The sequence below is a fragment of the Podarcis muralis genome, chromosome 5 (genome assembly GCF_964188315.1).
Source record: "Podarcis muralis chromosome 5, rPodMur119.hap1.1, whole genome shotgun sequence".
Taxonomy (NCBI): domain Eukaryota; kingdom Metazoa; phylum Chordata; class Lepidosauria; order Squamata; family Lacertidae; genus Podarcis; species Podarcis muralis.
Window position 1 is genome coordinate 54,443,797 of NC_135659.1, and position 14,203 is coordinate 54,457,999.

Below are 14,203 nucleotides of genomic sequence, written 5' to 3' on the forward strand. Positions count from 1 at the left end.
CTGCAGAGCAGGGGGAGGAGGGTTCTTTCCTGGTTTTGTTTATATGCAACTGAGGGTTCTCTCCTGGTTTTGTTTATATGCAACTGAGGTCTTAGAGCCTCCGAAGGAGTCAGCTTCAATGCAAAGCCTGCCTACTTTCTCCAGGTGGCACGTAGCACAGGTCTCATGCAGGTCCCTCCCGCATGGCCAAGTCTGTCATGCCCTCAGGCTTTAATTCCAAGTTACCATTTGAGGAGGAAGATGCCATCTACATTTGCCTCGCATGCTAAAACCTACGGTTTTCAGTGCCCCCTGGCGGCAGCCATCTTCAAGTGCACAGGCTCCTAGCTCATCCCCATTGTCAGATATGCAAGCATCTTCACAGGTAATGCATTTCCAAGAAGCCTGGGCACGTGGTTACTGCTGAGGCTCCCCCAGCCCAATTCTGATAGATAAGAAAGAGAGAAAAATATTCCAGACACACAGCAGTTCCAGACTGGGCAACAAAGCATGAAAATCCCTGAAGACGTGGAGGTGGTTGAGTTTGTGTTTCTTGTTTGTCTGTTTTCACAATGATCCAAAGTGCATCGGTTCAAGTAGGTCCGCCTCCTGGGACCTGCTGTTCCCCTCCCCCCCAGGTGCCGGGGCGGCAGCTCGGTTTTCATTTGGCACTAGGTATGGTGGGTCCGGCTCCCTGGGCCGGGCTGGGCTGAAGGAGACAACATTCCTCGCTGCGGTTTGAGAGCAATCCTGGCTCCCGGACTGGCCAAAGCACAAGGGAAACAGAGCCTGGTGCAGGCGTTGGCGTCAGATTGAGGTTTCATCGCTCCTGCTCAGTGATCAAACACAAAGCGAGACGGGGGGACGGGGGGGGAAACACAAACACATGAGCATGGTCGTGAGCAGGTTTGAGCAAAGCACCCCCCCTGGGGCTCGCGTGTTAATGGAGGAAATTAAAAAACAGAAATCTGGGCGAGATTGAAGCGAGAGGGGAGAGAACGAGAGAAAGACAGAGAAGGGAGGAGAGGCTGGGTTAGTGCCAGAGAGCTGAGGAAGAAGTTAGAATAGGACAGCGTCCCACCCCCCACATCCACCCAGCCCCACCCAGGGTCAGGATGGCTCCTAGCCCAACCCACTTGCTCAAGTCAGGATCTGCAAGGTGGCTATAGCTTCTAGCCTCAGCCCCAGGATGCTATCTTCTCCCAATATCCCACTGGGCAAACTGGTTCCCATGCTCCCCACACATTCCAATAAATCTCCCCCCTCCCAGCCTACAAGGGGCAGCAAAGGGACGGCTGACACAGCCTGTTTTTTAAGGCTGCCTCGACACCTTTTCCGAATTGGGATGTGGGGCATGGGGTGGCTCCTGAAGAAACAGGTACACTCCCGGCCACATGCCAGGTCAGGATCTAGCCCGTGAGTGGAAAAGGCAAAGGAAATAGAAGTAGAGATTCTTAGCAAGCCCGTGTGAAAATAAGGTCCAGTGGAACGGCAAGAACGTTTAGCGAAAGCTACAAAGGATCTAAGGAGCTAGAAGGCAGCAGACAGGGAGATGTTTTGAGAGAGGCACAGCCTGGGGACAGGTGAGACACAGCGGAGTCGCAGCCTGGAGGATCCGATGCACCAGGCATGGTGTGGACGAGGGGGCTCCACAGAGGCGGCGGGCTCAGGCGAGTGGGCTGTGGAGGGCATCGCCCCCCAGGGAGAAGGCTCAGCCATACTCACTCGGAGCCCGAAGAGTCCTCATCCACTGTGCCAGTCTTTATGCTCATGGTGATGGGCGTAAGGCCATTGAGCTGCTCCTGTAGCGTCTGGCGGGGGCGCGGGGGCCCTCCCCCACGGCTGCCGTCGCTCCCCGAAGAGCCGTGCGATGACACCATCCCTGAGCGGCAGCTGGAGAGCTTGTTGTGGATCCGCTGGATGCTGTTCTTCTCGCTGATGGGCGGCAAGCACTTCTTCTTGAGGATGCCTGAGGAGGGAACAAGGTTCTGGGGTCAAGGGAAACGTCCTCACCAGGTAGCAAGGTTGCCAATATGGAATGGGGAATTGGCCAATCCTGGCTTTCTGGAGCTGGGTATGGGCAATGGAGGAGTGGGGAATCGATGTTGTGGGAGAACAGTCCCCATCATTCCTGACCATTGGCAACATCAATGGGGGCTGGTGGTACTTGGGAGTTGTAGAATCACAGAATTGAAGGGATCCCAAGGGGCATCTAGTCCAACCCCCTGCAATGCAGGAATCTCAGCACGTGGTCCCCCATCCAATTTGAAACCAGACCAAACTCTGCTTAGCTTTGCAAATGTGCTAGCAGTTTTATTGCTGCACCATTAGCTGTCAAACAATATCTGGAGGGTCACAGGTTCCACAGTCCTGGCATGAGGGTTCAATATGCTCAGCACTCCAGACACAGGATCCCTATTCTGCACCACAGAAAAAGGTGCTTCTGCCACCCATATTTATGATGTCAATCAAGAAAATGTGTGTGAGCAGCTTTCAGTCACGCCAAGGGGCAAGGAGCTATGCAGTGTACTGACGCCCACCCTGAGCCCCACAAATCATATTCACCCCCATGAAATTTCACCAGGTAACTAACTGCTTTGAATCCTGTTTCTGGGCTGAGGCTTTAGGTTGCTGAATCCTGCAACTGATATGATGAATAAGACTGGGATTCCAGGACGCAATTCTGCAAGGTACCACAGATGGAGGGGGTCCCTTCTAAGATTTCGTGGGTGGGCAGGTGAGTGGGCGTTGGGGTCTCCCACAGTCAAACCTCCTTACCTTTCTGGGGCTGGGCTGTGGGGTGAGGCAGCGAGCCCAAGATGCCGTCCCTGGTCTGTGTCTCTCCATTCTCTCTGGGCATCTCCTCTGTGGGCCCCAACCTGTCGTTCTTTCCCATGGGCTCCACGCGCAGCTTCTCTGAGCCAACATGCCCGTCGCTCTCGCTAGCGGTGGTCACAAAGTCACCTGGCCAGTAAGGTTTCCCAGGGCCAGCGAGGTTGTCCACTGGGGGAAAGGGAGAAAAGAAACCTAGGTATGAACACAAGGTCTGCAAATTCTGACCCCGTCCCACCAGTCCACAGATAGGAGGGCTCAGATATCCCTGGAGCTGCCAGAAGCTGTGTTTTATATCTGCTCCCCCCCCCCAATAGTTTCTATTGTTTTTATGTTGTAGAGAACCCAAAGAGCTTATGGTTGGCAGGTGGGTCAGGGTCTATATAAATGAATAAAATAAATAAATAATGATAATAAGCCGTCCCCAGCATTACCCTTTGGAGTGCTGTGTGCTGGCAGCTTCTCATTGTTGGGGCACAGCAAGTTTTCCCAGCAGGGCTCCCTAGGAAATTCTTCATCCTCCTCGCTGTCAGAGGAATGGGTGGAAGCGTACGAGCCACTCTGGTCATCCTCCAGGGAGAGGTCGCTGTCTGAGTCAGTGTCACGCTCTGTGTCCAAAGGAGGGGGGTGGTTAGAGAGAGTGTGTTCATCACTGTACCTAGGTGGAGGGGCTTTCAGTCTAAGAACCATCCTTGTTGCATCCAGTCTTCTCCCAACTGGTGCCACACACAAACACCTGGTATTCCTAACTCAAGTTGGTTTTAATCTCAAATGTGCAAGGGTCCTGATGGTGAATTGGAGCAGTCCTTACGAACCAAATCAGCTGATTTTTGACATGTGTGGAAGCAATTCTTTTGTGCATTCACTTCCCTGCAGGCTCAGTTCACAGTGACCTACATTTATTACGCTTCCCTCAAAGCGACATTCTGGTGACAGCATAAACGTGGAGTTTTGAGCTGTGCATGTATGTGGCATTCCTCTTGGCAATCACACAACTGCTTCAGCAAGTGCCCGTCTTAGCTCAGAATCTATTCCTCTCTCATAGTCTCTGTCAGTTTGATTGTGTGAAATGGCTCTAATAAATATCTGGATAATTTTCTAGGAACAAAAACAAATTCTAGTGGTGTCTGTGTTTTGGGGGTCCAGACTACATGTAATGCAGGAGATCTGTGAATGGATCACCTGACTTTTTAATAAACTATTAAACAGGCACAAAATTTGATATCAGTAGAACTAGGAGAGGTGGTTTTAACCTCTCCCTCCTATGCCACCCCTCCCCAACTTCTTATCAGCATCCAGGAGAAAGTGGGGGGGGGGGGAATCAGGGAAACAGTGTGAGCAGAAAGGGTTAAGCACCCCTTCCACAAAACTGCTATAATCATCAAAGCATGAGCTTCTTGTGCCTGTTTTAAAGTAAAAACAGCCCCCACCATTACTTCTACAGAAACTAAACATTATTGGACATCCAAGTGATGTGTGACTTGATGTAAAGGGTCTAAATGCATGCATCTTGGATCGTCCAATGTTGTTTAGTCCAGGGACCACCAAGCACTAGAAATGAAGCTCACTGTTTTGTACCTGTTTGTCTTTGATCATGTTATCATTGCTGAAATTCTGTCCATGGCAATTTGCCTTTCATTCCATTTGTTTTATCTCAGCCCAGTATGGCGATTTATGGAAGCAACACTATTGTGTTCAGTCTTCCTGAAAATGGCATGATCACCTCTTACATAACAGATATAATTATATTCCTACATTTTTCACTATTTACAGAGTACTGCGACTATTACTGATTGCCCATCATTAAGTAGCCAGCTTGCCCGGTCAGTTTTAGTTTAAAAGCCTTATAAAGCAAAACATTTAAAATCTTTGTCTATCTGTGAATGACACAGATCCTCAGCAAGATATCCACACTGTGAAAAAAGCACTGAGACACAACAACAATTCCAGTCATCTCCCTCACCCTCCCTTCCCCTTCATCTTGAAAATCTCCTGCGACATTAAGAACTGTATCGCAGCACATGCCATAGTTTTAAAGGCTATTTTTGAATACAGATTCATACAGTTCTGCAGTTTTGCTTAGAATTTGCCCAGTCCTCTTCTCCTTACCATTGCTCGGATCCTTAGCTTCCAGGAAAAGTGAACTGGGATCTGGAGGCCCAATGTGCACCTGGCTGTTGTTCAAGCCAGATTCCTCCCTGTAAGGATAATGCAGGAGAGATTATAGCTGCTCGGAGTTCCTAGAGTGCAGAGGGGCAAGCCTTATGCCAGGCAGGAAAGTTCTCTGTACACCATGTTCCTGTGAGTGTTGAGCATATTCACCTTGAGGGCAAGAAAGACTTGCACCATCAACATTATAAAAAAGCAAAAGACCCTCAAGGCATGCCTTTGCTCATGTCAGTGACAAGTGGTTCAGAAAAGGAGTTCTCAAGCGGCTGTCCCTTATTCTGACTTCAGCAATCCAGAAGGAACACTATTTGTTCTGTTCTCCCCTGAGTGATCAACATCAAGAAACAGCCTCAAACTAAAACAGCCTTAAAACTAAAAACCTTAGTACAGCAAAAAGAGAGACAGAGAGTTAAGCCTCAAAAGACCAAGGAAGAGGCAAGCCTCAGCGGAAACTCTCCTTGAGGTCATAAGAATTCAGTTTAGTGAGTAATTCTAGGAAGGTAACATCTCACAAACTGTTGCTCTGAAATGGCAACAGGCATACTACCTACTACCTCTGCCCAATATTAATTCTTCCCACCCTATTTTCACATGTCTATTGTGCAATGAAGGGAGAGGGCCCTGGAATTGGAATTACCTGAGCACAAAAGGGATGTAGCTGTGCTGACTCTTGCCGGAGCGGACGGTGCTGTGCAAGGAACCAGTGGAGTCTCCAAAGGGCGTGTGGTACAGCTGCCCATCAACATAGGTGTTGTTGCAGTTATAAGCCTGGTGAGAGAACACTGTGATCAGAGGAGAGGAAACCCTAAGAGCAGCAGAGAGGCAGGAGCTGCCTCCCCTTGTATATATCTCCTTTCTTCTCAGCAAATGAATTCCAGAGCTGGGAGTCTATTCCCCCACCTGTGCCGCCCCTATCTTTAGGCAGAGTGAGGTGGCCACCGCAGGCAGCTGAAAGGCCAGCACATTGTTGCTTTTGAATAGTATGCTTGCTGCCAGGGAAGGGAAGAGGCCCATGTGAGGATTTCTGCTTCAGGTGTCAGCTCTTAAAAGGGCCAACCCTTAAAACTGTGAAGACAGGGATGAAAGGGTATAGGTAACGCCTGCTGAAAACCTCAGAAGTCTGTGGACTGGAGGTTGCGTACAATTTCCAGTGGCAGTGCCATATATCACTCATACTCATAGCTGTCAATGTTTCCCTTTTTTTAAAGGGAAATTCCCTTATTCCGAATAGGATTCCTTGCAAGAAAAGGGAAAAGTTGACAGCTATGCTCATGCTCCTTCTACATGGTTAGGAACAGCAGAATAAATCTGGCAAAGCAAGCAAATACCTTCACATTTACTTAATTGCATTGATTCATGTAGGTTGCCAAATCCAGCTTCTTTTCTTGGCATAGAATTGGAATCTGATTCACTTTGACTTTTAATAACAGAACACACAACTAGCATGGCTGCATTTGGCTGGTATGATAAACCGTGGTTTGATCATGATAGGAATAATAAGCCTAGTGCCTAGGGCCCTCCCACCATCCCACCCCGGGCCTATGCATTCTGCTCTCTCCTTCTTCAGTACAGCCACAATGAGGAATGCCAAAGTATTTACTTCTGTTTGTGGCTTCTTCCAAACCCAACAAACTGACTATCTTAACTTTGGTTTGTTTAAAACAAATCAGCCACAAACCACGAAGTAAGATTAGTCAAAATTTAGGGTTAGACAATGATTAATTAAAACTGTACATGAAAGCTTCAAATGTGCTCCTAGAGGAGAAGAGGGGATAAGTGTGTAAGCCTGAGGTTTGCCTAGGATTCCTCCCATCAAGCTAAACCACAGTTTATTATGATGTTCAAATGCATGCTATAGAACACCGCCTGGTCATACATACTGATTTTCACTGTTCCTTGCTTAAACGGCTACTGGGTTGCCACTTCCTCAAACACTCACCGCTGTCAAGGTAGATTTGGTGGTGAATGTGGGGTCTGTGCCATGCTTCTTGCCACAACTAGATTTGAGAGCCTTCCTTACTTCTTTGCACAAGAGGACACAAAGGATGAAGATTAAGGGCCCCTGTGGAAGAAACCAAAAAGATCACAAGTCTTGACTGTCTTAACCTGGAATATCCCAGACTGCATTCAGTCAGACATCAACAGCATCAAGGGGAAGCCCGTCACTTATTCCCACCTTCCATCCCAAATGGCATCACTGTTCTCTTCCCACCTGTTTCTTCTGACTCACAAAAGCAAAGAGTAGCACTTTCCTTCGAAAACATGCTCAAAAGTACGATATCCAAAGTTTGCACTGGACTCCACAAAATCCAGTCGGGGTTTCATTAGGTCAATATGGATGAATCAATACAGATGTAAACAATTTCTATACGGATAATTATTGCTGTTTTTCTTAAATAGCACCTAATTTATATAATTCATGTGTTAGCTTGGAGGGGGAAATGCAGAATATTTTTTTTCTACTTTAAGCAAAGCTAGAGATCAATCCTTTGGGGGAAAGATCATATTCCAAACTAGCATCTTCCTCATGACTTAAGCACAACAGAAGTGATTTGCAAACTCAGTGTCTGCATGGAATCTAGTAACACCACTGGACCAGCATGACTGATCTTGGGAGATTTCCCACCAGCTCCTCCCCACCCCCCTGAGCCTCTGCCTGGTGCCCACCATACCTGGAGGCAGTTGAAGCCAGCAAAGAGGTAGTGGAAAAGGATGGCATCGCTGTTGACAGACAGCAGGGCCAGCAGCCAAGTGATGCTGATCAGCAGCAGGGAGACAAAGCCTGAGCGCAGGCCGGAGCTGCAATGAAGAAGGAGCACAGTCAGTGGGGTCTCTCCCACACAGCCCCCATGGGACTATGTCCACGGGCACATGCCATCCCTGGTCCCCAGCAACATGCTCTTCACATGGATCCCATTTGCCAAAAGCTGTGGGGCATTCTTGGCTTTGCCATATCAGTTTTAGGTTTTATGGAGAAGGATTAAGTAGTGCTCTCAAGAATGCTGGAAGTATCAAGGCTGGGTTGAGTGTGACAGTGGGTGGCCGTCAACAAGGGGGAAAACGACTTGGCCAGAGTTCAGCAGGAAGTGAAAGGGTGGCACAAAGTGCTGTATGCAGAGGATGAGGAAGGGGGAACGGGATTTTGCAGCTGGGAGAAAGCAGTGTGGCGAAGGCAGCAGCGGACATGGCACAGCAGTGGGGGGAAAGCACATGGCAGCAGAAGCAGCAGAAATGACCAAGCAATGGAATCAAGTGGCAAGACAGTGCAGGAGACACACAGGAAGATGGTGGTGTGCCTTTACTGAGGTGGAGCAAGAGCAATGCTAAGACTCACACTGTCCCCTTCTTCTCGAAACCCTGTTGCTGAGCAGCACAAGTGGCCTTGGTGGCCAGGATGTAGAGGAAGACACTCATCTGTGAGGAGAGAGAGGGGAAAGGTTAGGACCAGCTCTCTTTACAGCCCATCCAAGGTCCTCCCTCAAACCTGGACTATTCCCATGCCACTGGAGTCAGGATCAGCCCCATATCTTTAGAATGCTTTGGTCTTCCCCGTTTTGCAAAGATTAGCTCTCTCCCTGTATGATGGTGCTGGGGGTGGGGGGAATCTGGAGGCCCCTGCCACAAGGGGGAGGGGGGAGCTGTGATTGAGGAAGGTGCTTCTTTCCAGTTCCACTGCTGCAGGTGATGCAATGGGATGATTTTCTTTCCCAAGCATCTCCCAGACATCTCCAAAGGGGAAAGAGGATTATAGAACTAGACAGCCTCTGTACCCATGGCTGGGGCAAAACTATGCACAGATTAGAGGATCTGGATCCCACCCTCCTCCAGCTCCTCTTTTTCTCTATTTACAGGAGGGGTGGGGAATGGTATGTGGCTGGCAAGCCAGACACTGACAGCTGAGCACAGTCCACCTGTCAGTCACCTGCTGTTATGAAGCTAGACAACAAAGGAAGTGCCCTTCCCAAACAGAGTTTGAAGCAGGTACTGCTGGTCAGCTGATTGGAGGTGCCTGCAAAACTTAGCTTTGGGCAGGGATCAGCTCCAGTGTGAACACCAGCTGGGAGCCCCTGAGTGGAACCAATCCCAGTGGGGGCTTGCATTCAATTCCACATTTACAAAGCACCAAATACAAGCTGGTCAAGAAGCAACCAGGAACACATTCAAAACCATTCCTGTGCAGCCAGGTCTATAATTGCCCCCAGATTTGACACCACATCTGACATCAGGTGTGGGGCATGGGGTGGGAGAGGCTTGGGAAAAGTGGGTCAATTTACAGCCCTCCCTAATTAGTCTAATTAGGGTCCACAGGTTCTGCAACGGTGATTTAGTGCTTTCCCCAGAGCATCAAAATGGTCTTATACTTGCCCCCGTAAGGTCAGGCAACTTCTCTTTGATGGTTTTTTTACATTTGCTTTTCCCTCCACCAGCCCCTTGTATCTCTACTCACTGCAACAGCAAAAACAATGGGTCCAGCGAAGCTCCAAATCAGTGTATCATAGATGGAGAGCCAGCAGAAGTCTGGGTTCCCATAGCCTTCAGGGTCCAGGCCCACAGCAAGTCCTAAGCAAGGATGCCATGCAGAACCATCAGAAGAGTAAGAGAAAGCATTTAATCACAGTCAGATAAGTAGCTCATGGCCAAAATAGCAGGAACTAGAATCAATGCACCAATACAGCTAGGCATGCAGCCAGTCCATCTCAGCCCTAACCCTGTTTTAGGCCAGGCTTCTCTGGCTATCGTCTGGCCTCAGGTGCTCACCGCAGAGCGGGCAGGGCAGAGCCCCTTGCCCCCACCTCCTGCTTTCCAAACTAAGGCTTCACTAAGGGATGCTGAGGCCTCGGAGTGGTCAGGGTGGCCCTGAGCTAGGAGATGTTGTGTCTGGTTTGGGCCCCACCTGTGATGAATGCTGGCACGCCCCATCCGACCATGTAGTAGAAGCGCATGGGGCCATAGTTGATATCGCGCACCTCGCTCAGCATGCGGTAGATGTGCAGCGCTTCCAGCAGCGCCCAGGCAAAGGTGCACATGTACAAGAAGTGCAGCAGGATGGCAATGACTGTGCAGGCAAACTGGCAAGGAAAGAGAGAAGGGGAAGCGGTTAGGAGACACCAGATTGGCACCAGCAGCCCTTAGCAATGGGCTCCCCACCCACGATGGAGATCATGTTGGTGCCTCCACCTATGGCAGTGACCGGAATCATGGCTCTGGCCTATTGAGCTGAGCTTCCTCTTGCCCCCACAGCTTCCCACCCCACCCCAGGAGCTCACTGGTAGGTCAGCCTGATTGATGCCCAGCAGGAAGATGAGCTCAGAGAGGAACAGGGCCACCACAAGGTTCTTGCGAATGCTTTGCTGGTTGGATCGCAGGGACCGCAGGCCAGCCAGGAAGAGGAACGTGAGCAAGAGGCTGCCCAGCGTCACAGCAATGGAGGCGTAGGTTATGGTCTTCAGGGGCAGGATCTCACCATTCTGGGGGGAAGAGAGAGAGGGAGTGGGTATCAATGGACACATAAGAAAGATGATTTAGCAATGAGATCATGTTCTACCACCCTTGTGAGGCAGGAGCCTTATCCCCACCATAATCCCACCACTCTCCCTTCAGGTCATCTCCTGGAGATGAGCCCATGATTGTCTCTCTCACCTCTCTGCGAGAAATGTCCATCAGCACAGCAAAGCTGGTCATGTGGTTACACTGGCAGCTGACATGGGTCTCGTTCCTGAAGACAACCTCACAGCCTTTGGCTGACCAGCCACCAGTCCCACTGACCCTGGGAAAACAGCAAAGTCAAGGTCAAGCTGCCAGCCTTAGGTTGTCACTGAGTGCCTCTCCCTCAACCCCTCAGCCCGACATCCTTCATCACCCAGGCCTTGTTGTCTGGGCAGTGGGACTCACAGAATGGAGTGGTTCCAGAAGACGCAGATAGGTTTGGTCCGCTCCTCAGTTTCCAGCAGCCGGAACTGCACTGTGATGGGCTTCTCAAGCGCCCGCTGCATCAGGGCATCGTTGTCATGGATGCTGATGCTCACCACTGGGGTGTTGATGATGGGCCGCTTGGGGACTCTGTGAGGACACATAGCACACATTGAACCACATCCCCGTTTCCTACATGGGCCTGTAAAGTGGCCCATCCCACTGCTTCCTGACAACTGCTAGCACCACACACTAATACAAAATAACAACAAAAACAATGTGAGAGCCCTGCTCCCTATTTAAACCACGGGCACTGGAAATCATCTGCGTGGTCAGAGGTGGGAGACATTTATCAGACTGAGGGTTGCATTCTCATCCAGACAACCTTCTGGGGGCCAGAGAGAGAGAGAAATCCCAGAAATCCATCTACCCTCCATCCAGGCAAGCATTATCAGAGTTCAGTGACACATTCCAGTCAGGCAAAAACACTCAAAGAGAGTGTGATGCAGGGCCAGTGAGGGCGTCTGGCCTAGCAAGAGTGGGAATGGCTGAGGAGAAGGTGTGCCCTGAAGAGAGTCTCAAGGGCCCAAGAGAGAGGCCTGGAGGGCCACATTTGACCCCTGGGACTGAGGTTTCCCACCTTCGTGCTTAGTTGGCAGGGGGCCAGGAAGCCATATAGAAGTTGATGATGCTTTGACAACAGAGAATGGAGCCCAAATCCTCCAGCACATGGGAGGGTGGGGTGAAAATGTCATGAACGGACCCCTTTGCAATGGATTTTTGAGGTCTCTGAACTGGCCTCCCCTAAGTATGGGCATTGTGTATAATCTCCGGTATCTGAGTATGTGTATATTTGGGCTGGGGGCAGGTATATGTTACCTCAAGCTCCGTTTATCTGTGTCATACTGCTCTGGAAGCAGACCAGCCAGTGTGCGATAGATGATCACACTGGCAATGGCCTGTCCCTCGTTCAGATCTGGGTGCCTCTTCTGTCTTGTCATCAGGGCAGGTTCTTCTTCCTCACCGGGGAGATGCTTGGCATTGGCCATAGAAGGTTCTGGAAAGTGAGCACGAGACATTGAGTGAGATATTACTTTGCCTCAGAAGCAGGCCAAGTCAGGCTTGATCCTCTATTTTGTATTTCCAGAATTTATAGACTGCTTTTCTGCACAAAATCACCCAAAGCAGAGCTCTAGTTATCTTATCTTGAGGGGAATCTTCCATGGACTTACTGGACTCACCACCGCCTGTCGAAAAGGGATGTCCTGTTAAAGAAAGTCCTACAAATGGCCCACTGTCCCCAACCCTTTCTAGAAAGCCAAGAAATGTTTGTTCCCAAGCCTATAACTTACGTTTGCTCTCTGGAGCTTTGAAGACACTTTCAGGCAGGATGACGGTAGTCTCTAGGTCTGCAGGTTTCTCACCTCGGAGTGCCTCATAGTGAGGCAGCTTGGCGCCAGCAAAGTTCATCTTCTCCAGCCTCACTACAGAAATAACTGGCCAAAAAAAATGCAAAAGCTTCTTATCATTAGGCAAGCCAGTTGAATGTCAATTTGCAGCTTGGGCTGGAGGTGCAACCCTAAATTGATGACTACTGACCTATTACTCCCAACATTTCCCATGAGCCCCAACAAATTTTCCCATGAGTACCAACTCTAGACTTTGGGCCAAAAAAACCCATAAGATTTCAAACCATACCATAAGAAGACAAGACGTAAAGCACATAATCAGAGTGTCTGTTCATAGTAGCAGTGGTTAACAACAGGGCTCTCTCTGAAACCACCTCACATGTTAAATGAATGTATAAGGGAGCTAGGAGGCCAAGCTGTGTATAGCTGGCAGCTGGAACAGGTGGAGATTAGAGCTGTTATAGTTACGTTGTTTTACTTACTGTGACCTCATTTTGAATTAATGTTTACAAAAACCTGTTTGGCTCAAAGTCTGTTGCATATTTGCATTGTTGTTAGGGTCGCAATATTTAGTTGATTCACTGATTAGGTGAATTGATTAAAAAAACAAAAAAGGTATCCTTGATTCACCAGGAAACATCTTAAAAATAATAATAATGATCGGCTTTTTCAATAGAAGAATGCACAGAAATGGTGACAAGCAAGCATCTTCTTACAAGAGCTTGTGGTCTTTCTGCTGGTGATGGACAGCAACAACCCATCTGCCCCAAACAGCATGCCCAATGGTTAGGGATGGTGGGAGTTGTTGGTCAATGGCGCCTAGAGGAGTACAGGTGCTACATCTCTATCTTAAAGTAAGCATTCCCTCTCTCACACAGAGAGAAATGCCTCTTCTAAAAGTCTGCCTGCCACATGCAAACATCATCACAAGTACTGTACAATTATTTCTCCTTCCGTAGCACTTCCTTATTCACCTGCAAATGCATGCATACTTAACTGATGGCCTCATCAACTGAAATGCATACAATTAGTCAATTTGCAAAGATTCCTTTCATTGGGAAACAGCCATTGGGAAACAGCCCTAATGGCTATTATGCTCTCACCGATGTTGGGTGTGATTATGGTGAAGGGGTTCAGGTACGTCTTGCGCATGTTCTGGGCCAGAGTGCTGGCGTAATCTTCAAAATTCTTGAGCAGCTGTGCCGTGCCACCCTCTGACTGCTGGATCAGCTCCCAGTGGCGCTTGTTGCCATTGTCCAGCAGGGTGCTGCCCACCTTGAGCAGGTTCTGCAGGGCCAAAGGAAAGCACAATGAGAGCTGCAAAAGTGGTGTGTAGTTCCTTCAGGGGGCAGAATGGAGGATTGACTGCGGCCAAGCACCTGCAAGAGTACCATCACAGGACAGCTTGCCCGTTCCTGGGATTCCCATGCCAAGGGACAAGCAGCTGTCTTGGTGCTCACAATGTCTGTGGCCTTTGAGAGCCTAGTGGAACCAAGAAAGTGATCTTCACCTGCAGTGGCGACTGATGCCCATTGGAACTGGTAGGGCATATAACAGGGAAGTCAACACTCAGTGAAGCCAGATGCTAATGACAGACAGAGCCAATGGCAAGCAGAGTCAAATGATTCCAGCTTTATCCCCATCCTTTACACTGATGAGTTCTACAAAGGCAACACAAAGACTGAGGAGGACGGCCAGTGTCATCCCATGGACTGGTAAAAAATAAGAAGGCAGGTAGGTAGGTGGGTGCTGGTGAGGGCAAATTGAGTTTGGTGGAACGGTACCTCAATTTGCCCTAAAGCATCAGCCTCCCCTGCTCACCTGAGGATTTGGCTTTGCAACTGGATCTGCTTGGGATTGCCCCGTATCGTACCCCTTGCCAGCTGAGATCCAGGCCAGTGTAA

At 49.3% G+C, this 14,203-nt stretch overlaps 1 protein-coding gene across 2 annotated transcripts in view; it reads right to left on the minus strand.

The window, feature by feature from the left end:
- Positions 1-56: 56 nt before the first annotated feature.
- The window catches only part of CELSR2 (cadherin EGF LAG seven-pass G-type receptor 2), a 113,933-nt gene continuing 99,786 nt past the window's right edge, over positions 57-14,203 (minus strand). The window contains exons 19-35 of one of the 2 annotated variants that reach the window (XM_028733891.2): positions 13,403-13,586; positions 12,243-12,386; positions 11,770-11,947; positions 10,873-11,040; positions 10,621-10,747; positions 10,248-10,448; positions 9,875-10,049; positions 9,428-9,540; positions 8,315-8,394; positions 7,653-7,779; positions 6,920-7,042; positions 5,618-5,748; positions 4,921-5,009; positions 3,246-3,419; positions 2,758-2,982; positions 1,705-1,948; positions 57-808 (exon numbers count right to left, since the gene is read on the minus strand). In XM_028733891.2, coding sequence (XP_028589724.2) covers positions 787-808; positions 1,705-1,948; positions 2,758-2,982; positions 3,246-3,419; positions 4,921-5,009; positions 5,618-5,748; positions 6,920-7,042; positions 7,653-7,779; positions 8,315-8,394; positions 9,428-9,540; positions 9,875-10,049; positions 10,248-10,448; positions 10,621-10,747; positions 10,873-11,040; positions 11,770-11,947; positions 12,243-12,386; positions 13,403-13,586 — 2,505 coding nt within the window. In that variant the 3' untranslated portion in view covers positions 57-786. Of the gene's footprint in view, positions 948-1,704; positions 1,949-2,757; positions 2,983-3,245; positions 3,420-4,920; positions 5,010-5,617; positions 5,749-6,919; positions 7,043-7,652; positions 7,780-8,314; positions 8,395-9,427; positions 9,541-9,874; positions 10,050-10,247; positions 10,449-10,620; positions 10,748-10,872; positions 11,041-11,769; positions 11,948-12,242; positions 12,387-13,402; positions 13,587-14,203 lie in introns of both variants that reach the window. The other variant, XM_028733890.2, reaches the window with a different exon arrangement.